Raw genomic sequence first — 26,613 nt, 5'->3', positions numbered from 1 at the left:
ATTGGTTGATGAAAATGATGAAGAACAGTGTCCAATTCATTCTATATGAATATTCATTGAAGGAATATATAAATGTTTAACCTGGACAAGAAAAAGGTCAGGTTAGAGGGGAAACATGATAGTTCTCATATAAAAGACTAATTGACGTTGTTCTTCTTGGCCCTGGGGAGAAGGGGAGAAACACTAAGGAATGATGGGTGGAAGTTACAAACAAGCAAATTTAACCTTGATATAAGAAAAAATTCATAATAATTAGAACTATACCAAAGTGGAACAGGTTATCCCGGGAGGTGATGGTTTCCCCTCCTTTGGAAGGTTTCTAGCAAAGACTAAATTGAATCTTCACTGGAAATAGTGAAAAGAAGATTCTTATTCAAGTACAGATTAGATTAGATGGTCTCTAATCCAAGATAGTAGCCCTCTACTCCAAGATTCAAGGTGGATTTCTCTATAAATGGGTTCAGTTGATTCCAACTACCACAGTAAACTCCCAGAACACCAAACCATCAGTCATGATGTAATCAAATCACTTCTTAAAGGTGGTTAGACGCTGCAGTGGACATTGGCCTTGAAGTCAGGAAAACATGAGTTTAAATCCTGACTCACACCTTAATTGTATGATCCTAAGTCATTTAACCTTTCAGCCTCAGTTTCCTTATATATAAAATGGGATTAATAATAGTACCTATCACAGGGATGCAGTGAGGATCAAATGAGATACCACAAGTAAAGTACTTAGGAACCTGTAGAGTGCTTTCTAAGTTTTGGGAAAAGAAGGAAGAAGAACAAATAAGCATTTATAAATTCTAACTTATTATAATGATTAATAATTTTTAGTTCAGTCATTTCAGCTGTGTTTGAGTTTTTGTAACCCCTTTGGAGGTTTTCTTGGCAAAGATATTGGAGTAGTTTGCCATTTTTTTTCACAACTCGTCTGACAGATGAAGAAACTGAGGCAAATGGGGTAAAGTGACTTGTCCAAGGTCACACAGCTAGTGCTTACGTTAACTCATGAAGATGAGGCTAGAACTCCATCCATGTCACCCATATTAACCATTTTGTATAATCATTAGTATTACTAAATTTGAGTCTGCTAATTCAGTCTGAGTTGGAAGATAGTTTTTACTTTATCTGAAAATGAAATATTTCTAAGCAAGAGTATATTATATTTGAATCACAAAAGAGAAGAAAAAACACTTTCTTTCCCCAAACAACTTGAAACAAAGATGTTTAATAATAGAATTAGCACTGTCAGTAGATCTCTACTAGATGACTCTATGAGGTTGTTTCAAATAACTAGAAATCATTTAATCAAATTACTTTTGTTTTTAAATATTCTCAGATATATGATAAGAAAGCAACAAAAAATGTCCACTGCCTTTGCCTGAGAGATCTCAGGGCAAGGCATTTACCTCAAGGTGATCAAAGAGGGAAAGAAAGTTCCTATAGACCAAAATATTCCTAGGGTTACTGTTTGTGATAGCAAAGACCTGGAAACACAGTAGGAGATCAATATCTGGGGAAAAGTCAAATTAAGTTGAGGTATACAAATGTAACAAAATGTTACTGCCCTATGAGAAACAATGAATAAGAGGAATAGAGAATTCAGGGAAGATGTTTGTGAACTGATCCAAAGTGAACATAGCAGAACCAGGAAAACAATATGTACAATGACTGCAACAATGTAAATGGAAAGAGTAACAATACATCAAAATTGAATGCTGTACAATTAGAATGACTGCTCCAAAGAGAAGATATGAGATGGAACCTCCTTCACTTCTTTTCAGGAGAGGGGACTATGGGTGTGAGATGCTGCATATACTATCAGATAGGTGATGTGTTGTGTAATTTTGTTGAATTTAATTTTTGCTTTTCTTTTTTTTTATTATTTGTTAGAAGGGATGGATCTTCAGGTAACAGGGAGAGGAATACATTAGGAAATGAAAATGAAAAAAATACTAATTTTTGAAAAAAAATCACTGGAAGCTGGGTAGGAAACAAATTGGAAAGGAGAGAGACTTACGGCTGGGTGAACAATTAGGAGGCTACTGCAATAGTCTAGGTGGGAGGTGAGGCCTTGAACTAATGGTCATTCATCATCCTCTCAAGAACCTCCAGTGAGGAGAGAAAGCTAGGTAAGGTAGTAGATGGAACATTGGACATGGAACTCAGGATGAGCTGAGTTCAAATAATCTGAGTTCAAATACTGCCCCAGATACTATGGGAAACTGGGCAAGTCATCTAATCGCTCTCAGGCTCAGTTTTGTCAACTGTAAAAAGGGGATGATAAAAGTAGACTTGCCACCCAGTTTTGTTGAGCATATCAAATGAGATAATATTTGTGGACCAGTGCCTGGCCCAGAGCAGGTGTTTAATAAATGCTTGTTGCCTTCCTCCTTTTCTTATAATTTGGAAGAAAGAAAGGAAGCAAGGAAGGAAAAAAAAGGAAAGGAGGGTGGAGGAAGGGATGGAGAGAGAAAGGAAAGAAGAAAGGGAGTGAAAGAAGAAGTAAGGAAGGGAGAAAGGGGAAGAAAAGGGGAGGAAGGAGGGAGGGAGGGAAAGAGAAAAGAAAGAAGGGAAGAATGAAGGGAAGAAGTAAGGAAGGAAGAGAGAAAGGAAGGAAGGAGGAAAGAAACGAGAGAGAAGGGAAAGAAAGGAGGAAATGAGGGAAGGAAGGAAAGAGAGAAAAGAGACAGAAAAGACAGAGAAAGAGACAGAGAGAGCAGACACAGAGAGAGACAGTGAGATAGAGAAAGAGACAAAGAAAGAGCCTGAGATAGAAAGAAATGGATAAAGAAAGGGAGAATGGTATATATAAAGTATGGTATATATATATTGGTATATATGGTATATATGGTATATATGGTATATATATATTGAGGGTGGTATATATAAAGTCTCCCCTTCCCTGGGGATCACTTCACAGGGCCTACTCTGGGGTTTACAGAGGAGAGAAGCCCTTTCATCTCCCCAAGGAGAATGCATTTTTAAAAGGTACCCATAGAGAAGCTAATCAAATAAAAGAACCTTACTGATTCTCACTCCTATTCTGGGGTGCTTTCAAACCTGCCAAGGATAAGTGCCCCATAAAAAAACCATCCATTGTCTACAAAAACCTAGCACACTGCTTCGTATACCTTGGGTAAGAGACAGAGTGAAGAGTGATTTCACATGAAAAGGGAGCTCCTCGCTAAGGAAACTCTCTCCATCAATACAGGCTGTACTCTTTCTATAACTCCTTCGCACAATTGTACTAACTAGCACCTTCCTATCAGCGGATATTCTTAAGAGAGCTGCCCAGACTACTGAGAGTTTAAGTAATTTATCTACTATCACACAACTAGATGTGTCCCAGGCAAGCCTCAGATTCAGGTCTCCTGGTTAAGTCCAGCTCCCTGCACTTAAACTCCAGGAACTTAACTCCCTGGGGACTGTGCTGTGACACCTTGGCTACACCTTGGGATGCTACAGAAACAATGGATGGACCAGCCAATAAGGTGAATACTTGCACACCAATAAGCACACCTACTTGAGACCTTTTCTCTTTTTCCTTTCCACTCTTTTTCTCTCTCTTCTGTCCTTGCTTTTTCTTCCTTCCTTTTTTCTCTTTCTTTCTTCCTTTTGCCAAACTTTCCTTCTTGCCTACCTTCATTCCTTCTACCCTTTCTTTCTTTCTTTCTTCCTCTTTGCCTTCCTTCCTTTCTCTTTTTTTCTTGCTTCCTTTCGTTCTTTTTTCTTCCTTCCTCCCCTCTCTCCCTGCCTTTCTTCTTCTAGATATAAGAAAAGAAGAAAAAGACAAAAGCATTTAAAACACTTGTTCTGTGGCAGGCATTATATTAAGACATTTCTAAATATTATCTCATTTGATATCCCCAACAGTTTGAGAAACTACGTCCTATTAGTATTATCCTCTTTTTACAGCTGAGAAAACAGAGAAAACAGAGAGAGATTACGTGGCTAGCCCAGGGTCTCACATTATCTGAAGCAGAATGTGAACTCAGGAAATCCTGATTCCAATTCCAAGGCCCCTCTAACTTTTTAAATAGGGGGCCAGTTCACTATCCCTCAGACTGTTGGAGGGCGCGGACTATAATAAAAACAAAAACTTTGTTTTGTGGGTCTTTAAATAAAGAAACTTCATAGCCCTGGGTGAGAGGGATAATCGTCCTCAGGTGCTGCATCTGGCCGCGGCCGTAGTTTGAGGACCCTGGTCTAGAGGATAGAGGGATGAATTGTACTTGTTGTCAGGAACACAGGTAAAACTTCAGATACCCACTTCAGACGCTTACTAGCTAAATGACTGTGAGTAACTCAGCCCATAACACAGAATCTGTTTTCTCATCCATAAAATGGGGGACAGATGGGCCTTCTTCACCAGGTATGAGTCAAATAGGATAAGGAATGTCAGGGGTTTTGTCAATCTTAGTGTGTTAAACAAACCTTAAATATTTTTACGATATCCCTTTGGTCTCTGAAGCAAAATCAGGCATTTGTTAAGCCTAAAAAAATAACCTAAATAGTGCCTTTCCACAACACTCCAACAGTTATACCCATTGAATGGCAACCTGGGGTAATGGCAAGAATGCTGCTCTTGGTATAGGACACCTGAATTCAATTCCAGGATGTCTTAATTAGGAGCAAGTCCAATATCCTACTGATACTTCAGTTACCTCATCTGTAAAATGGAGATAGTAATAATTCACTCTCATGAGACTACGGCAGTCAGTTGCTTAGTACGTTTCATGGGCAAGATGGAAACAAGCATTCATATTACATAATCTACCCAGGTCTGCTGACTCCAAATCTACACCCAGAACTAACATACCGTCCTGGGCAGTATGACCATACTGCCTCTATGGGGGTCCTTTATATTGGCTAAAATAAGGCTTGGGGGTTATTGCTTTTCCCCTATCAGATACCTTTTCAATTATAGCTAGAGGGCTGGGGGAAAAAAGGTCTTGGTTAGGGATCAGTCCCTGACACTAACAGTTCACTATGGACCAGAAACTTATTTTTTCAGTAACCTGAGCAAAATATTTAGGATTATAAATTCTAGGTAAGCTGCTAATCAGATTTAATGGAGGGAGTTTCAACCCTGGAAGTTCCCTATATGGAAGAAATCCCAAGTCCAGACCCAAAGGAATCTCCCCAGCACAGCTGTTGTAAGGCAAGGGTTTTAGAAGCCTATGATGCAGAGATGTGAGCTATTTGATATTCACCCCTTCATTATACAAGGGAAAAGCCCCCCCACCCCCCTCCGATCTGGGAACGTATAGGGCCAAACTCAGCTGTCACTTGGAAACACCAGTCTCTGGATGGCAAGAACGGAGCTCTATCTCTCAGCTACCTCACTGAGACAATTTCTTTTTTCTCCACAAGGAACTTCTGTTTTATCAGACTGAGAGAACTGCATTCAAATGGATGGTGACTCATCCAAAGCCACACCAGAGGTCACATAGCTCCAAAATACAACCCTGAGGTAGCTGGGAACTCAACTGTTTGTCCATGGGCGTCACCCACCACCTCACCTCCCACCCTCCTGGCAGCTCTCATTCCAACTAAACACCTGCAGAAACAAAGAATTCCTCAGGGAACTAGCTGCCATCACCACAGCCTGTTCCACAAATAGGCACAGCTACCACAGGCCCCATTGCGGGGCTCCTGGCAAGCCTTGGGAGTGGAGCCCAGCTGCCTCTGGGGCTGGGGAAACAAGCAGAGAGAAAAGACAGCATCCTCTAGCCCGATTCTTCCAAATGCCCAGAAAACTTCCTTATGTGCTGGCTAAAAGGGAAGGGGAAGACACTAGCTAGGAAGGTGACGTCACTTTTTTGAGTTTTTAAAATTGTTTTCTTTATGTTTTTATATCAAAAATCACTTTTGAAAAGACTACCTCCATTCAATTCCTCTGAAAAATGGTACAGTCATAGGAATTCTTAATCTGCGGTCCAAGACCTTTTATAAAAACATATTTTGATACAGTATTTCAAAGTAATTGGCTTTAGTCCTTTATATTTTATTTCATGCATTTAAAAATCTTATTCTCAGAAGGGGTCCAGAGGTTTCCACATACTACCAGAAGAATTCATGACCCCCCCCCAAAAAAGAGGAGGTCCTGGGGACTTGATTTCAACTGCTTCCTCAGATACTAACTAGATGTGTGACACTGAACAAGTGCCTTCACCTCTACCAGTTTTATTTTCCTCAATTGAAAAAAAGGGTACAATAATAATACTTCCTTGACAGAGTATTTGTGAAGATCAAATGCGATAACTTGTGTAAAGTATTTTATAAATCTTAAATTTTTATACATCATAGCTGTTATCATTATTAACAATGAAAAAAATTAGGAAAACCATCCAGATATATTTTCAAGCTCTTCATTTAAATTTGAGTCTCACAAAAATGGAAATATGTTTAAAGGATGGCACATGTATAATCTATATCAGATTGCTTGCTGTCTTCAAAAAGGGGAAGCTAAGAGAGGGAAAGAGGAAAAAAATTGGAAGAGTTGGGGAAAAAATGGAACATAAAGTCTTACAAAAAAGAATGTCAAAAACTATTCTTACACATATTTGGAAAAATATAATATTTAAAAAATAAATAAAATGAAATAATATTGAGGAAAAAAATTTAGTCTCAAAGGGTCTGGACAACATGCATGGTGGTGTAGTAGATGGATGGTGAAAAGTCAGGAACCAAGTTCAAATCCCAGTTCCTCTGCTATTTAACCAAAAACAAGTCATTTAACTTCCCTGAGATTCTTTCCTCATCTAGAAAATGAGGGAATTGGACTAGATGGCCTCTGAATGTCTCTCTAATGCCAAATCTATGATACTGTGACCAATAAAGTCGTTGCAAACTGAAAAATTCTTCATGAAAGAGTATTGTGATGGGAATTCAAGGAAAGACAAGCAAATGTCTCCTGCCGCTGGTACTAAATGAGCAAATTCCCCACTGAGGATGCTTCTTGGCTTGGGAGCGGCTGCTGCTCAGCAGCACAAGCCAAACAAGCAAGGGTGATCTTCGGGGGTTCCCCGGCTTGGAGGTGTCCTCAGTCTGAGGGATGGGAATAGGAGCAGCTTCAAGATAAGAGCATCAAGGGGTAGTATGCAGACCACTGAGCCCACAGAACTGCAGAGGTCACCATGAAAGTTATAGGGCAAACTGTAAATCTGAAGGGAATAACCCGTCAGCAGCCATCCAACCTGTTCCACCTCTCCCCCAGCTTTCCTCTATCCCCCTGAACCACTCAAGGAGAAGACCTGATATCCCTACACTTTGCTCTCTGTACCTCAGAATCCACTCTCTTCACACTGCCTCCGGTCCTCTTCGTAGCAGACCATCCCAATCGAAAAAGCCAATCTGGATTCCAAGTCCTGGTTAAGATCAAAGTATCCCACCAAAGAACAGGTATCTGCCCCCCAGGAAGAATAATCTAGCTGAACCTAGCACCTTTCAAAGAACCTGTGGAAAACTCAATTGGAAGGAAGGAAAGCCCGCATTTTTTCAATTAAAAAATAGGATAAAATAAAGAATACTTACTGTGGTGAAATGCTGCATTGGGTCACTAATGTACAGCATTTTAGCCTTCCCGGGAACTAAACACAACTGAGAGCTTTCCAGCTCCAAGAGGAGGCATGAGGTCAGAAAGGATGGTCAGTGATTGAGGATGAAGGCAAGGTGTGGAGGCAGCCTAGAGATAACCTCGCCCGTGGCTAGGGAAGCAGGTGCGGAGGATGCTCGGTACATGGGTTGGGTTTGTTGGCATTTTCCCTTTTTTCATCTTCCTTAGTTCTGTCAACTGGTTGCATCTAGCAACAAACCCCACGGCCCACCCCCTTTATTCCTCATGACTGTTCATTAAAGCACAGGGCAGGTTTCAACTTGCCCAGTGATGTACTGGACTGCACCAAGCAGGCTGTGGAGGGGGGGATGGGGAGCGGCTAAGGTAAGGGAGAGGGATAATATAAGAAACCATAACCTGGCTAATTCTAACAAGCCAAAAGTGGACAGCCTGATCACTGTTCCGATACCACACCCTAGAGGGCCCTCTTGAGCAAAGGGGGGAGCACCTTCCAACTAGCCACCTCCACTGAGAACATCGTTTGGAGCTGCGATCCCATCTTGACAAAGAGCAGTGATGACCCTGTTGAATCAACACTAAGGATCAAAGCTAAGAGACCCCCAATAAAAGCAGAGCTTTCCCAAAGCCCACCATGGGCCCCGTCTACAGCAAAGAAAAAACAAAGACCATCCCACTCCTCTCGAACTCACTAGACCCCACAAGGGAATTTGATGAAGGGGAAATGAGCACTCCAGGGGAGTGGCCGCTATTTCAATGGCTACTGTAAAATGGTGTATGAGATTTGAGAGCCCCAGAGACCGGGATCCCAAAGCTCCTGCTGAAGGGAAGTCCAAAGTTTATGTCTCTTGGGACAGTCTTCCCTTTTCTGGCTCACTCCTCCAGCAAAAAGGAAGCAGATCCAGAAGAGATTGAGTTAAAACTACCTAGGCTAGGAACTGAGCTATATATAACGTAGAAAATCACTGTTCTGTGCTATAGAACAATGGTTCTCCAAGTGTGTTACAGAGAATCCTATAGAGGGGCGCGTGGGTCTCTGAAAACCTTTCAGAGGATCTACAAGTTCAGAATTAGCTTTTATTTTTTGCACAGTAAATATCAATAAATATAATCTATATAAACAAAAGCTTTGGACAGATGCTCAATGATTTTAATAGTATAAAGATACTGAAAACAGAACTTCAAGAATTACTGACATACAATATTTAGAGAGCCAAGAAGTATTAGAAATCAAATCTGCATCTAAAATATACATGCATGTACATGTATGTACATGAATATATATGCCTATATGTAGCATGTATATATGTATTGTGTGATTGTGAAATATGTGTGTGCATGTATACATATAAGTGTATCATATGTGTATATAAATTTATGTGAATGTATACATTTGCATATGTATGTGTGTATATACGTATATGTAGAATATTTATGTAAGTGTATATATGCATGTACATATGTATATATTTGTATTGTACATATATGCACTGTGTATACATAGGTGAATGTATATAAGTACATGTATTGTGTATATATATATACTAATATATATATGTATACACACACACATAACACATATACAATAATCTAGACAGCATTTGTCACTGGGGAGAATGGAGAGTGCTGACAGTTGGAAATCTAGAGACCAATCTCTGCTATGGATTGGCTGAGTGACTGTGGGCAGTTTATTTAACTTGTTGAGGCCCAGTTTGTGAAGAAAAATTAAGGAGTCCAACTAGGTAGTTTCTCTCTTTTTCTATGTTCTGATACTCTTACTCCATAGGAGTCGTTCCATATTTTATAGTGTGTGTTCCATGGCCTAAGGTGCGTTCAGTTATAATATTCTATGTTCTAAGAATCCCTTATAATAATAGAATTCAATGTCCTAAAACTCCTTCTGCTTTTGAGATTTTCTGTTCTAAATTACCCTCTGGAACTAACATTATATGTTCTAAAATCTCTTCCACAACTATCAATCTCTGCTCAAAGGTCCTCTCCCAGGCAAACATTATTTTCTAAAGTGACTTACAGCTTTGATGCTATGCCAAGGTCTCTTCTACCTTGAACATTCCACATTCTAAGGTTTCTTCTGCCTCCAACATCCCAAGGTCTAAGATACCTCCATCTCCAACATCCTATGTTCTAAGGCCCCTTCCACCTCCAACATGTCAAGTTCTGATGCCTTTTCCATTTTGAACATCTTACATTCTAAGTTCCCTTCCATCTCAATATCCTCTTTTAAAGTCTCTCCTATCTTAAACATTCTCAGCTCTAAGACCCCTCCCAGCTCTCACATTCTATGACTCTAGAATATTACATGGACACTCCTAACTCCAGCACACTCCTAACATTGAGTTTTCTCTAAAAGGAAGATTGCAAGATTGAAAACTCCAGGAGATGGCAGAGAAAGGTCACAAAAATCTCTCTGGATTCTTTTTCATTTCTTTCCAGATCACTGCCCATTACTGCCTTCTCATCACTGGATCCCCTGAGAACCTCAAACAGCTGTGGCTTGGAACAGTGACTGCCTGGAGCTTTGGGAAGTTGTTACCAGAGGGTTCGTCCAAAGAAGATAATTCCTTCGTTGGAGCTGATTTTCCAGCCACTTCACACCTCAAGGTTGCCTAGAAATGAATGGGCAGAGGCAGGCATTCAGAGAGTCCATGTCCCTCCTCTGTGGGCCTAGGGTTTTCTTTGGTTACAATGCCAGGCCCCTTGACAAGAGGTAAAATGGCTACTCTTCTGTAAGGTAATTGGATACATGGTGTAAAAGAGCCCCACCTAACCTGATCCCGTGGGGCATTTTCTTCGCTTTCTAAAGGTTAGTCCACTAGAGTCTTATACCAATACATCATTATGATATGGGATTGACCTTGGATGATTATAAACTATGCCCTCAAGACCTTAGATTTGGGCAACTCCAAGTAATGTAGTTGGCAAAGAAATTTCGAAATGGAGAGAGGGGGAAACGAGGGAGAAAGAGAAAGAAAAAGATACAGAGAGTGAGGGAAGCAGGAAGGGAGAGAAGAAAAGAGAGATGAGTGGATGAATAGAAAGATGGAGTAGATGGATGGATGGATAGAGAAATAGATAGGTACATAAATACATAGCTAGATAGATGGACTAGATAGATGATGGATGGATAGATAAATGGATAAGTGGATGGAAGTATAGATATACAGATGAATAAGTATATAGATGGATAGATAGATAGATGAATGGTTGAATGAATGAATAGATAAATGGATAAGTGGATGGAAGTATAGATATACAGGTGAATAAGTAGATGGATGGATGGATAGATAGATGAATGGACAGATCTAGATGGATGAATGAATGGATAGGTAAATGGATGGATAGATGGATAAGTGCATAGATGAATAGATATACAGATGCATAAGTAGATGGATGGTTGGATGGATAGAGAGATGAATATAGATGAATGGACAGAGACAGATGATTGAATGAATGGATAGATAAATAAATTGATAGAAATGAAGGTGTTTTGAAAACATTAAAGCACTATATATATATATATATATATATATATATATATATAATATGATTCTAGCTATTATTATTTTTTCTTTCTAAAAGTTGCAACAGAGTATGCCTTCCTTGACTGTCCCAAATGATAGTAATCTCTTGTTCCTACCATTTCTCAAAATTACTTATCTGTATTTTTTACTCTCTCCCCTATAACCTCCTTATTTGTGTAGCTGACCAGATCTTCCTCCCTTATATTGTGAGCTCCTCATCTCCTACACAAGACAAAGGGCATAACCTAAATGTCCTTTGTTTTTTTATACCTGGCATTAAGTACAGTGCCTTATTTATGCTGAATGCCAAATAAGTGTTGAAAGAGCAGTTAGATGGCACAGTGGATAGAAAGGTCCCAAAAAGCTGACAGAACAACGGTGGCAGAAAAGTTATAGAGAAGGCTTCAGGATATGGTATAAAATTCTTCACAATTAAAGCTATCGCCAAGCAGCCTAAGCTGCCTTGGGAAGAAGAGGGATTGAAGCTGAGATCAGATGATCTCTTGTAAGAGATGCCATAAAAGAAATTTTGCTTCAAATACACATTAGATTAGATGGCACCAGAGATCCCTTCTAACTCATGAGATTTTGTAATTCTGTGAAATGCCCTGAGTTGGACTGAATAAAAAGTAAAAAAGTAAAATTAAGCCCCTATTAGAGGCTCATCAAAAGTAGTACTACTCATCATCTATCAGTCATAGGTGACAGAACAATAAATGATAGAAAACTATGTAGGCTGATTTGCAAAATGCTCCGTGCATAAACATGTTATATGCATTTGTGGATGGAGGAAAGAATAGATGGATAAAGAAAGGAATAAATGAATGGATGAAGACATGGACAAGTGAATAAATATAAGAATGGATGGAGGGATGGATAAGTGAAGGTAAGGAAAATGGCTAAGGGAAAGCAAGGGAAGGGAAAGGAAAAGAAAAGAAAGCAAGAGAGAGGAAGGGAAAAAAAGGCAAAGAATATATGCATGATAAGTATATGTGTGTATGTATAAATGCTATATATAGACAGGTGGGTAGAAGAATGGATAAATAATTGAATGAATGAGGAGATTATTGGGACTATATAAAGATACTTCATATCACTATGCTTCATCCATAATAAATGCTTCATAAAATGCTTGTTGAATGAAAAATACCTAGTACCAAATTTCACCTCACACCCACAGTAAAGATGACTAAAGACAAAAATTAAAAATGTCTGATGGACAAGCAAGACAGGCATGCTAATGCACTGGCAGTGGAGGTAAGAATTACTTCAATCATTCAGGAAAATTACTACAGAAAAGTCACTAACTCTACACACCCTTTGACCTAATAATATTACTAGGTATATTTCTCAAAAGAATTAAAACGGAGAAAGAGGTCCCATTTATATAAAAATATTTGTAGTAATTTTATTGCAGCAAAAACCTGAAACAAAATGAGTGCTTATTATTAGAGAGTGGTTGGACAAATTGTGGCAAAACCATGAAGTGGATTATTATTATTATTACAATTGCATAAAAATAGTGGGAAGGAAGAATTCAAAAACAATGGGGGAGGCATGTATGAATGCAGCAATGTAAAGCAAGTCGGGCAGAATTAGAACAATTTATACAACTATCTCAAGAATGTAAAAGAAAACTATATTTAAAATAACTTCACAATTGTGGCTCCACATAGAAAGTTAGTAAACCAAATGAAACTTTGACCTAGTCATACTGCTACCAGATTCTTATTAAAAAAAAGATCAAAGAATAAGAGGGGAAATCCCTTATACAAAAATATTTATAACGTTTTTATGATGAAGTAAAATGGCAAACCAAGGAGATATCCCTCAATTAGGCAACTATTAAATAAATTATGGCATAGGACTATGAGATCATATAGTGCTGTAAGAAATGATTAAGAGAGATAGTTTCAGAGAAATCCAGGAATATTAGTTTGAACTGATAGTGAGTTAAATGAACAAAATTAAGAAGGAATTTATACAATACAACATTGGTGTAAAAAAAAGACAGCTCAAAGAGACTTGGGTATTCTGATCAAACCAATGACCCATCAAATTACAAAAGACTCATGCTAAAAGTATTGCTCTCTCTTCCTCTCCGTGTGTCTGTCTCTGTCTGTCTGTCTCTCTTTGGATTTGACCAATCAAGAAATTTGTTTGCTTGAATAAATATATCCATAACCGATTTTATTTTTCTTGCTTTCTCAAAGGATATAAGGGGGTATGTGGGAGGGAAAGAATGTGGATCTGAAAATAAAATACACATGGAATTTAAAAAGAATTATTTAAAAGACTTTGAAATTATGATTGATGCTATGACCAGTTGGTGCTTTAGACAAATAAAGGTGAAACAAGCCTCCTGGCTCTTTTTAGAGAAGGCATGGAATGCAACTTTGTAATGAAATGTGAATGTTTTACTTAGTTTTATGCAAATTTCTTGAGGTAACGGTTATGCCTCATAATGCCCAACATGTTGTTTGCACAGATTATTACCTTTGATAAATGCTTATTGGGTAAATGAATGAATGGGAGGATGGATGGATGAATGGATGAATGGATGGATGGATGGATGGATAGATCGATGAAGAAGGAATAATTGTTTCCAGTTCCTCGCATACATAGGTGCTCATGGAAAAGGGTGTACATGCATGATGATGACATTCAAATCAACAAAGACACAGGAAAAAAATGGGAAGAGGAAAAAGGGGGAGCATAAGAAATAGAGAAAAAATCCAGGAAGAATTAGACATAAACAAAAGAGACTTTATGTATGGAAAGGACATAATGCAAAAAGGCTAAAAGCAAATAGATAGATACATAAACAGATAGCTAGAGAGATGGATGACCAGATAGATAATGGATGGATAGATAGATAAATGGATAAGTGGATGGATGTATAGCTATACAGATGAATAAGTGGAAGTATAAAGGGTGGGGGAAGAGCAAACAGAAGAAAATGAACAAGAGAATAGCATGGAGACAAATACACACATATTAGGAAAATAAATAATGAGAAATATATACATATGTAAAGGTTAAGAAATAACTATATTATAAATCTTTGTTGTATGTTTAAGGGAAATACTAAGTTGTACATAATAGATTTGCAGTCACACACAACTGTCTTTTTAAAATTGCACTGTTATGAGAGTGCTTGTTTTACTCCATAAACTAAAATTTAAATAAAAATTATACGTGTATATATACATGATATGCATATATATGACATAAAAGAGAAATTTTGGTAAAGAAATGTCAGTGGAGGACATTTAATACTGAAAGAGAAGGAAATTTTGATGAAGTTTTCAAGATGTTGAAAGGGGAATCTTAGAGTAAGAAATGGATATATACCTTAGGATGGGTTGTCTGGCATAGGTAACAGATAGCAAATATATTTTCTTATCAACATCTTTTGATGATGTTTATACCCTGTTGAATACTGTACTGTTTTATGCTTTCAGGAATAACGTCTTTAAAAAAATAAAATAGGGCAGCTAGGTAGCGCAGTGGATAGAGCACCAACCCTGGAGTCAGGGGAACCCGAGTGCAAATCTGGCCTCAGACACTTAACCCTTTCTAACTTTGTGACCCTGGACAAGTCACTTCACCCTAAATGCCTCGAGGGAGAGAGGAAAGAATAAATTCACCACAAGAGGAATTTCTCCTTGCTTCTTCCACCTCCGATTTATTCTGCCTGTAGTTTCTTTGTACACAATTCTTTGCATGTTGTATCGCCATTAGACTGGACAGACCATGAGAGAACCATCATTAAAATGGTGAATCTACAAGTTTTGTTCTTAGTATCTCTATATGATTGAAATTACAGATCTGTCCAGAGTTTTTGTCTATGTGGGTTCAATTTATAGATATTTATTTTATTAGCAATAAGAACTAATTTATTATTATTATTTTTGCTGAGGCAATTGAAGTTAAGTGACTTGCCCAGAGTCACACAGCCAGGAAATGTTAAGTGTCTGAGGCTAGATTTGAACTCATGTCCTCCTGACTTCAAAGCTGGTGTTCTATCCACTGAACCACCCAGTTGCCCTAAACACTAATTTTTCATTTGTAGACCGTTGGAAAGGGTTTCAGAGACCCCTAGGATTGCCTGGACCACCCTTTGAAAACCACTGCATTAAACGATGCAAGGGTCCCCATGATGGGGAGGGCTGCTGCTGTTTCTTTGTATCCATGTTTAGTATGGTGCCTGAAATATAGTAGGTGCTCAGTAAATGCTTGTTGACAACTCAGAACAAGAGAATGAATGAATGAATGATGATATTGATGATAATAATAATAGTGAAAATGCTGGTCTGAGCACATAGGACTAATCAGGACCTCAAGAGTCACAAGCTGTAATTCTACCCACCATGCAATTCTGGAGAAAGTCCTGGGTTTGGAGTTAGAAGAAACAGTGCTAGGGCCTGGGTCTGGGTTTCATTAGTCTATGGGACTCCTTCCATCCCTGCAATATGGAATTGTAAAAAATTTGCCAAGGAACACCATCCAGAACTACACAGCTAATGTATGGAGTCATAAGACCTAGTTTTACTCTGGCTCTGTCCTTTACTACTGGGGTGACCTTGGACAAAGTGCTTCCCGCCCAACCCTTCCTGCTCCCCCAAACCCTTTTCCGCACATCAGACTTCAATCTCAATTTTGAAAGGAGAGACCTGAACTTGATGATCCCTGAGGTATCTCTGGATCCATAATCCTATGAATCAACTTTATTTCCTGCTTGGCCGTTGGTCTTGAATTGAATAAAAGCCTTCCCTTGCTGGTAGTGACTCTGTTCCTTTGTAGGGAAAGCCCATACATTTTAATCTGAGGGTGGTAGTCTATATAATACGTGTGTGTGTGTGTGTGTGTGTGTGTGTGTGTGTACACACTGGATAACCTTTTGGTTAGAAGCCCATACCCTAAAAGCAGTGCTTCCTCTAGCTGAGATAAACCGCTGTGTGTGGCCAGTGACAAGAAGCAAGGCTGACCTGTGTGACTAACCACCCGAAGGGGGATCTTTGGCTGGGATTCTCCCACCCTTGCCAGGCCCTGACAAGAGAGGCTGCCAGCTCAGTGCACAGTCTCCGTCTCCCTGTTCCTAGCCACCAGCTATTCTCGCTGGAGAGACCGGAAGCCAGAAGGCCCTGGAAGCTCCGGGATGCCCAGCTGGCAGGGGCTTCTGTTTCAGGAGAGACAATGTGCCGAGGAGCAGCAGCTGCCACCAGGGGCTGGCTTGGTGAGGGGGAGCCCTGACCTGGGCCTTCTGCTGGTTTTCAGCCACAGCTGTTTATCAGACAAAGCGGGAGGAGAGGCGGGAAAAGGAGGCTAGGGAGGAGGAAAGAAAGAGCGAGGGGAGGGAATTACAGAGAGGAGACAAGGGAAGTGAAGGAGAGAGAAAAGAAGGGATGGCAAAGGAAGAGAAGGGATGGGAAAGCAAAAGAAAACAAGGAAGAGGAGGGGAGGGGAAGGAAAGTAGAGAAAGGGGAAGTCAAGGAAGGCAAAAGAAGGAACAGTAAAGGAACCACTGCGGGCAGATGACTCAAACACGGAACTTCAATGTGTTTATACTTTAGAGATAGGAAATATAGAACTGACTCGACATAGAAAGGAAAGTACCATAGTGGATTCAAAGAGAGGACACCGATAGAAAGTTGGACAGACCCAGGACACAGAAAAATCAGATAAAATGATTTAGAGGAGGTGGACCTCCCCTCAAGGAAGGCAGAAAGTTTCAATATAGTTGCCCTTCGAACTGAGATGACTGGATACAATCAGACTATGAAATGCTCACCCAGTAACTTAACTCTCAGTAGCACAGGCAAGCAGGTCTCTAAGTTCCAGGTAATGATCTAAAAGATGAGGTAGTACCCAGAATACTCGCCCTGGAGTCAGGAAGAACCATCCTTCCTGAGTTCAAATCTGGCCTCGAACACTCACTAGTTGTGTGATCCCAAGCACATTATTTTACCTTGTTGGTCTTGGTTTCTTGAGACCAGATTGGACTTTCCTTCTCCAATGTAAAAAGTGCTGAAGAAGGAAGTGGCAAACCATTCCAGTATCTTTGCCAAGAAACCCAGAAAACGTACTCAGATACAGTAGGGGCAATCTCCTAACTAGGAAGTACCCTACGCTGGCTCAAATCCAGAATTGCATGGTGGGTAAAATTACAGCTTGTGACTCTTGAGGTCCTGATTAGTCCTGTGTCCTCAGACCAGTATTTTCACTATTACTATCATCATCAATATCATCATTCATTCTCTTGTTCTGAGTTGTCAATAAGCCTTTACTCAGCACCTTCTATATGTAGACAAAAAAAATCTCCTGTGTGTATATTTTGTATTTGTTTTAATAATATACATGTATATGTTGTAGCTACTTTCCCTACCCAGGAGATTGGAAGCTCCTCGAGAGCAGTCAGTCAATAAGCATTTATTAAGCATCTCCTCCATGTCAGGCATCGTGCAAAGCACTGAGGATACAGACAAAGGCAAAACATAGAGGGAAGCTTAAAGTACAATAGGGGAGCCTGTGAAATATCTATGAATAAATAAAACACGGATTGGATAAACTGGAAAAATCACTAGAGAGAAGACACTAAGACCAAGGAAACCTGGGAAATATGTGTTGCAAAAGACACTTGAATTGAGACTTTAAGAACTTGCACTTCTTGGCCTGAAGACAATAGAGGGAATATGGGAGAAAGAGCAGTGGTGAGAGACTGAGATAGATCAGGTTCAAATCCTCTCTAGCACTTGGTGCTTGGGTGTCCTTGGGTAGCTGCTTCAGTGTCCTTATCTGCAAAGGACTTGGATCCCAGGGCCTCTTAAACAGGAAGTGGAGATGAGATGGCAAAGTCATCAGTTCCAATCTTCCACCGGACACTAATTAGCTGTGTGATCCCAGACAGATCACTCAATCATACTGCAAAATGGAGATGATACTTCTCAATAAGCCTTATGAGTTTGAAATCAATCAAGATTTATTAAGCACTACTACTATTAAACATGCTTCTAAATACTGCTGAGTGATAACAAAAGGAAGCAAAAGACAGTCCCTATTCTCATAATGAAACAATATATGAAAAATACTTTACAAGTTCTCAAGTGCTACCTAAAAGTCAATAGGGAACATTATAATTGTCTAGTGAGAGTAAAATGAATGAATCCAGCATAATGCTTCCCTCTTTGCTTGAGATAAGTTGGGAAAGTCATCAGTTCAAATCCTCCACCAGACATAATGGCCAAAGGTTGGGCCTCTGGGCTCGATGAGCACGATTCAAGCTGGGGCTACAGCAGTTCTAAGACCTGTAACTGAGGGCGAGTTATCTGAACTCCTAAAGCCTCATCTGAAATGTCCACACATAGTGCTAGATTACTAGCTCAGAAGATGAAGTTAGGAAGTGGAGTGAGCAGAGTGCTGCACCTTGAGGTAGGAAACTCCAATCTGGTCTCACTCACTCACTTCACTTCTGTCTGCCTCAGTTTCCTCATCTGTAAAATGGAGATAATAAGAGCACATATGTCATATGGGTGCTGAGAGAAGTGAATGAGATGATCTCAGCACAGTATCTGCTTTATAAATGCTTATTCCCTTCTTTACTTTTCAAACTTCCAAAGAGTATTCCTTCCAAAAGGGGAGACTAATTCTATCTTGGGCATAGGTCATATAGCTTAGTGTTCTAGCTCTATAGATAGAGGATCTCATTTCAAATAAAAAAGATTTTATGTAATCAATACAGATTAATAACAAGCCCTAAAATCATTTTCCTTCACTAGTGGGTTATTTTTTTTTTATCTCTAGTTCCCAAGATCTTTAACAAGTCTTGCTGGGGAGGGGACCTTTAGGAAAATGAAGTGCTTTTTAATCAATCATAAATATACAGATTTAACTCCCTTCAAAGCCACTTCCCACCAAATCCAGTGACAGTGAATAGATACAAAGTTACCATCATGAAGAGCCTAACTGTAACAAGACAAGGAGAGATCATAGGAGACCTAATGATGTGTTCCCTACAGAAGGCTACTGGGAAGCGAAGTGGCTAGGGAGAGAGAGGTGGGGTAGAGAAGAGGGTAAGAGATAGACATACATACATGCATGTGTGGTCAGGTTAAGTTAAGTTAAGAAGAGAAGAAATAAAATATGGGAGAGAAGAAGGAAGAAATGAAAAAAGGATGGAAAGAAGAAAGGAAGCAAGAAATGAAAGGATAGAGGGAAGGAAGAAGAAAAGAAGGAAAAGAGGAAATGAGGGAAGGAGAGAGGAAGAAAGAAGGTGAGGAAGAAGGAAGGGAGAAAGGGAAGAAAGAAGAGAGGAAGGAAAGAAGAGAGAAAGAAAGGGAGGGAAGAAGGAAGAGAGGGAGAGAGGGAAAAAAGGAGAAAGGGAGAGAAGGAAGGAGGGAGGAAAGGAGAGAGGAAGGAAGGGAGGAAGAAAATATTTTTAACTGAGCAGAAGAAAACAGAAGGAAAACCGGAAATAATTGTTGACAATTATGACAGCTTTGAAAATCCTTTGCAGAATGTTATATTTTAAAAAGAAAAGCCAGCTGTCCTTAACAGAGATCTACAGTTTCAATTACAATCCTCTCTTTCTGTTCTGCAACATATATGGAAATGGTCATTTTATTGGATGTTTGTTAAGTTCCGAATACTGCCCTGAGATGTGTGTTAAAGACTTGCTCAGGACCATGCAGGCTGGGGAGTGTCAGAGGGGGATGTGAGCCTTTACCTCTTTCCAGTACTTGGAGACAGCTACCAATCAGACCTAGCTGAGACTTCTCTTAGTGGCTAAATATCCCCTATTTCTTTGCCTGATCCTCATATGGTAGGGATGTCAGGCTTTTGATCATTGGTGACTTCCACAAACTTAATTCTGGGTAAAGATTTTTTACACTTTGCCAGAGTCATGGATGTGCTGGCAGATGCTTAACAATGAACTCTCTGAAAATGTCCACATTTTAAAATTTACTCTGTATTATTATTTGTCTCTATCACATTCTTAAGTCTAGACAATCACAAAACAACGAATCAGCCTGATGATTTCTGAGTAACGGTTCACATTGAAAATCTGAAAATCAGTTAAGTTTCAGGAGTTTCTGACATATCCTTGCTAGAGTCCACTGCAGTATCCCTAGTCAAATCCTTTCCAATTGAGGAGGCCTTCCCAAAATCTGGCCTAGTTTTTGAGACTTTCAACTCACCTCCATAACCCAGCATTGTCTCTGTAGTGTGGTAACCTGGATTCAAATCCCAGCTCTACCATCTACTATCTGTGTGACATCATTTAGCCCCTCTGGATTTCAGTCTGTAAAATGAGAAGGCAGGAGGTCCCCCTAGCTCTAGGCGAATGATTCTATGGACATGTAACTAATGGAAGTCCTTCTTCACCATATAAACAAAGCGTGTGAGGGATTATCACAAGGGCTTAGCTGGAGAATAGCACAGAGCTTAGACACAATCTGACCCAACCCTCTCATTTCACAGATGAGCAACTGAGATTCAGGGAAGGGTGAGTGAGTTAGAATCACAGTCTCCGTTTGTATTACTCCATGCCATGACTATAATAGACCAGCCACACTTTCCAAAGGTCCGCCGTTTATCATCCACCATCCCCTCTTTTTCCTTCATCTCCCCATCCCAAACAGCTACTTTCTCTCCCTTTCTGCTTCCTTGTGGAAGTCTCCAGTGGGGAGCCCCTTGTGGGGTCTCACGGCCATTCCCTCCTTTTCACCTCCCTTTCTGCCCTCTCCCCTTGACTTTGCACTTTGCTCTGGCCCGTTATCCCCAAGCTAACCCTTTCCCCAAGCCCGGGATCAGGATGTTCCCCAGGCCCAGCTTGGCTCGGCCTTCCTCCCCTCACCCCCTCCCAAACCCCCAAGTTTGAGCCAGCAATTTATGCCGGGAATTCCCACTGCCATTAAGTGTGCTATGCATGTAAATATCTCATAAATGGCTTTTTACTATGAGGCATGTTTATACCTGAACAAATTATACTCTATTTTTGTTTGGAAAGGTGTAGGGCTCCACCTTCATTACAGCGTGGGGCCCAGCAAGCTACATGCCCGAGCAGGCAAGAGAGTGCTCTTTGTATCCTGGCCTGAACCTGACTCACCAGGCTAAGAACAGAGATGCAGCTTTCGGATTCCTTCCACTCCAGCTGGGGTCGGGATGGGGTGGAGGGAGAGACACACACCGCCCCGGACGGAAATAAGAGTCTTCTTTCCCGCCATCCCCACGGCAAGGTTTGAATCCTCCTGGCACCCAACGAGACCTTCATTTCTTCCAAGGCTCCAGTCGAGCAGCTGAACAGTGACTGTGCCCCCTGATAGGTGTTCTATGGATCTGTGATAGACCCAGAGATGGTGTTCTATGGCTCCATGACAGACCCAGAGATGATATTCTATGGTTCCATGATAGGTCTAGAGATGGTGTTCTATGGTTCCGTGTTCCATGATAGGTCTAGAGATGGCGTTCTATGGTTCTGTGATAGATCCAGAGATGGTATTCTATGGTTCCCTGATAGACCCAGAGATGGTGTTCTATGGTCTAATGATAGACCCAGAGATGGTGTTCTATGGTTCTGTGATAGACCAGAGATGGTGTTCTATGGTTCCGTGATAGACCAGAGATGGTGTTCCATGGTTCCATGATAGGTCCAAAGATGGTGTTCTATGGTTCTGTGATAGACCAGAGATGGTGTTCTATGGTTCCATGACAGACCCAAGATGGTATTCTATGGTTCTGTGATAGACCAGAGATGGTGTTCTATGGTTCTGTGATAGAACCAGAAATGGTGTTTCCATGGTTCCATGCCCTTCCTACTTTTTCCTCCTAAGATTGGAGGCAGATTGTAGTTCAGAGTAACAAAAGACTTACTAACAAATCTGAACTGCCCAGCAATGGCACAGATAATGATCCCGACCACTGAGTATCCAAACACAGAAGCATTTGATCATCTATCCAGCAGCTCTACAGAACAGATTTTTATAGTGAGTAAATGGGAATAAATATCGTTTTGTATTGTATTATCTCGATTGAGAGGAAGTGCTACATAAACTCTAGGGTTGTTCCAACCCCAAGATTTTATGAGGCGATGAGCTGCGCTAATGTAAGGTCTTCCGTCCTTAAAGTAGACAAGAGTATGGATCACAGATAGAGAGCTGAAAGAGGCCCCAAAAGCCATCTAATCCAATATATCCTCACTTTATAGAAGAGGAAACTAAGGTAATATGGCAAGCCCTCCTTTTCTACAATTATTTCTTGGGCAATTACAATAACCTCAGGATAGAAAATGCCAGTCATATCCACAGAGTACAATGGAAACTAAATGTAGATCAAAGCCTAATATTTTCACCATTTTTGGTCTGTTTCTTTCTTTCTTTCTTGTGTTTTTTCCCCTTTTTGTCTGATTTTTCTTACATAATATGACAAATATGAAAAGATGTTTAAAGGTTTGCACATATTTAACCTATATCAGATTGCTTACTGTCTTGGGAACGGAGGAGGTAAAAGAGAAAGGGAGAAAAATCTAGAACACAAAATCTTACAAAAATGAATACTGAAAACTATCTTTACATGTATTTGGTAAATAAAACAATACTGAAAATGAAATAAAATTACCCCTTGGTATAATCTGGATTCAACGTGTTCAAAATAAGATTCACCATCTTCCTCCCTAAATATATTTCATCTCCAAATTTTCCTTTTTCCATTTGCCCAGTGGGTTTACAACCTTGTAACCATCTTTGACACTTCCCTCTCCTTCTACCCCGCCCCATTGCCAATTGGGTGTTGAGCTTTTTCAATTACAGCTTCTTAAGATCTCTTGGGACCCTCCTTCACAATTTCATCACCTTTCCTCTCACCTAGTCTATTTTATTAGTTTCCTAATTGGGTGTCTTCCTTCTATGTTCTGTTCTCTCTAGAACTTCCTTCACATGGATATAAAACTTACATTCCTACGACACACCTAAGACCGTGCCATTCCCTAAGTTCAAAAATCTTCAAAGGCTCCCTATTTCCTCTAGGATAAAATACAGCCTTTAAATGCCTCAGCATGACATCGACAATCCTACCTTTTCAGAGACATTTTTAATAAAATCCTATCACAGTCACAGTTCCATCTCACATCTCCACAGATGCACAGGTTGCCACCAGCTCTTCTCATACACTTCTGAGAATCTCTAGCTTCTATCTTCTTCTTCTTCTTCTTCCTCTTCCTTTCAAAAGCCAGGTCATCCTATCCTACCGAGGCTGAAAGCAGAGTGAGCACTCCCGGGCAGGATCTCACTACTGATCAGCATGAGAACTTGAACCTCTTACATTTCCAGCCTGGGACAGTCTGCCCTTCCTTAGGCAACCTGTTCATCCCTCCACCCATCACCATATTGATTCTGATCTTAGCATGAATACCTTATTATCTTAGCCCACTGAAGCACAGAATTTCTAGGCTCAACAGAGCCAACAGCCTCAGCCTTCCTGGTAGCAGGGATGAGAGGTACAAGACACCACATCTGGCTCCTAGATCCTTTAAAGTTCAGCTAAGGTATTATCTCCCATAGGAAGATGTGTCTGATTCTTGCTAAATATTCCCACTTTCTCTCCCCCAATTATCTCAGATTTATTTAACTCTATCCATAGCATATACTAACCTCCCAATCAGTAAAAAATAAAATCCTTTAAGGGCAGGAATGATTTATTTGGTTTTGTTTTTGTAGCCCAAGGGCTTTGTGTTATAAATCATAAAAACTTAATAAGTGTTTATTGGAATGCTTTAGATGGTGGCAGATAGTCCGCCATTAAGAAGCTTTTTCCATTTGGAAAGCTTTTCCATGGCTCTATTGAAATGCAAATATCTTAGGGGAGGGATAACATTATTAACCATAATTTGACACTCTATCTAATAGCTCAGAATGAAACTAGTGTTTTGGATGGGAGGAACAAGAGGCAGAAGCGGGAAAGGGTGACTCCATGGAAGGAAGAAAGATACTAGTTTTCCTGACTTGATCAATTTGTGATCCTACGTGCCCCTTTGTCCTACAAGCCCAAACCTAGAATCACACTTGCTTGCCAATAGAAAACCAATAAATTTATGGCTCAGACACAAGAGTAGTCAGGAGGAAAGGGAATAATGAGAGTGTGAGTTGAGACATCCATATATTGACACTGTTTTTTAGAGTAGGGAAGTAGAGGCAAAGGGGACTCCATCCCCTTTCATTAGCTCAATTGTGTCATCCCCTTCCAGGGGAAAATCAACTCTGTTATCAGTATGGTTTCTCCCCTGCAGGAGTCAAGAGACCTCACTTACCATGACAGACTCATTCATGCTCTGCATATGGAAGTCGTCCATGCTGACCACAGTCCCACCAGCCACTACTTCACTGCCCCCTTGACTGGACTGGGGGAGATCAAAATATGTGCTGTCTGGCTCCCTGAGAAAAGATGAGAAAGCCTTTAGCACTACTTGAACACCCTCACCGACCTGCCCAAGGGTAGTGTTAATTTGAAGAGGAAAGGAGGTAGGGTGCTTTTTTTTTAAGGGATCGTGAGGGGCAGGAGAAAAGAAATCTACTTTGTCACTGGGAAGGACTTGAGAGAATCCTGGCTTCATACTTTTATCCATTTACTTTTTCCTCCTATGTACTTCTAGACTACTCCTACCAACTTTTCATCTCCTCTCCTTCTAGTCCTCTTCTCAGTGTCTCTCCTTCCTGTCTTTTCTTCTTTCCGCTTCCTTTTTCCTCATTCCTTCCTTTCCTCTTTCTTCTTTCCCTTATTTTCTTCACTTTCTCTCCTCTTTCCTTTCTTGTTCTCTTTCTTTGCCTCTTTTCTTCTCTTCTCTTTCTTTCCTTTCCTCTTTTCTCTCCTCTTTCCTATTCTTTTTTTCTTCTCTTTTCTCTTTCCTTTAATTCCCTTTATTCTCTCCTTTCCTTTTTCTTTCCTTCCCTCTCTTTCCATCTCTCTCCTCTCTTCTTTTTTCCCTTTTCCTTACTCTTTTCTTCTCTTTCCTTTTCTCTCCCTTTCCCCTCTTTTTTCCTTTGCTCTCTCCTCTCCTATCCTTTCATTCCTTCCCTCTCTTGTTATCGCTTTCTTTCCTATCCTTTTTTCCTTCTTTCTCTTCTTCTCTCTTTCCTTTTCCTTTCCATCCATCTCTTCTTGTCTCTTTCCTTTTCTTCCTTTCCTTCTCCTTTTTCTCTTTTTTTATCCTCTCTTTATAACTCTCCTTTTCTTTCCTACCATCTCATGTCCTCTCTTTTTCTCTCTATCCCTTCTAGTCCTCTCCTCAAGTCTCCTTTCTCCCCTCTCCTCTTCAGTCCTATCCCCTCCTTTCCTCTCTGTTCTTTCCTTTCCTTTCTTCTCTTCTCTTTCTTTCTCTTTCCTCTTTCTACCATCTCCTCTCCTCCTTTTCTCTCCATCCTTTCTGGTCATCTCCTCGAATCTCCTTTCTCCCCTCTCCTCTTCACTCTTTTTCTCTCCAGTCTTCTACCTTCCTTCTCCTCTCTTTTATCTTCTCTCCCTTCTTCTCTTAGCGTGGCTTCTTCTCTCCTCAAACTGAAGAATCTAAGTTAGTGACAGAGATCATCTGGTCCAACCCTTACCCAAATAGTAATCCCTCCCCAGACAAGAGAGCAACCCTTTTGCCCTTGAAGACCTCTCGTATGGGCAGTTCACTACCTCTCAAAGCTATTCTCTTTGCGGGCAGTTTTCATTGGTAAGTTTTCCCTCATTTGAAGCTAAATTTGATCCCTCTGTAATTCCTCCCATTATTCCCAGTCCTGCCCTCTAGAGCCAAGCAGAACAACATGACTCTTGCCCTCTACTCCAAGTCGCCAATCCTAACAATGTTCCAAATGACCTCGTGGAACCCCACCTTTCCACCTCACCTCTTCCCTGGTCATCAGGTTCTTTCCTACAACACCCAAGACCCTCAGGAGAGGAATCAGTGGGCTCTGCAAACTACTAGGAAGTACCTCATTTTATATGATGCATCCTAAGGAAAGTTCATGGCGTTGGTGACCCATTTGGCTGCATTTCCTGCCCATGTGCCTATCTGCCTAGAACTGGACACCAGACCTCATGAGAGGCTGAACCTAGTCTGAGCTGAGGAAACACATCCCTAGACTTCTACTTCATCTCCCCGGGATATAGACTCTGAAGGAAACTCACAGAGTACTCCAGAGGTGTTCAAATGTGGTTCCTTCATCTGTAGAGGAAGACTGAGACATCTTCATGGAGGAAGAATCGAGCCAAGGGTAAAGCACTCTGGGAAGAAAGAAAATACCCGTGTAAACAAGAATTACCTTTCCAACGTCACTGTTTCTTTTCTTTTCAAATTCACTCTTGCATCTGCTTCTAGATACCACCCTCCAAGGCTGACAAGGCAAGAATAACTTCACTTTTCAGAGGATCACAGATTTGGGACTAGAAAGAAATGCAGGAACAATGGAGTCCCACCTCCCCATATTACAGATGAGAAGACTGAGATTGTCTCAA

At 40.4% G+C, this 26,613-nt stretch overlaps 1 protein-coding gene and 1 long non-coding RNA gene across 3 annotated transcripts in view; one reads left to right on the top strand and one right to left on the bottom strand.

Moving 5' to 3' along the window:
* Nucleotides 1–24,507, bottom strand: part of MEGF6 (multiple EGF like domains 6) — a 367,229-nt gene extending 342,722 nt beyond the window's left edge. For both annotated transcript variants that reach the window (XM_031962976.1, XM_031962977.1), the window contains exon 1: nt 24,428–24,507. In XM_031962976.1, coding sequence (XP_031818836.1) covers nt 24,428–24,441 — 14 coding nt within the window. In that variant the 5' untranslated portion in view covers nt 24,442–24,507. The remainder of the gene's footprint in view (nt 1–24,427) is intronic.
* On the top strand, nt 21,686–26,288 carry LOC116422861. Its single transcript, XR_004233397.1, has 3 exons — nt 21,686–22,109; nt 24,407–24,638; nt 25,894–26,288. It is a non-coding gene; the product is annotated as an uncharacterized LOC116422861 (long non-coding RNA).
* Nucleotides 26,289–26,613: the final 325 nt, after the last annotated feature.

The sequence above is a fragment of the Sarcophilus harrisii genome, chromosome 3 (assembly GCF_902635505.1).
Source record: "Sarcophilus harrisii chromosome 3, mSarHar1.11, whole genome shotgun sequence".
Lineage (NCBI taxonomy): Eukaryota > Metazoa > Chordata > Mammalia > Dasyuromorphia > Dasyuridae > Sarcophilus > Sarcophilus harrisii.
This window is presented reverse-complemented; position numbering and strand designations above follow the sequence as displayed.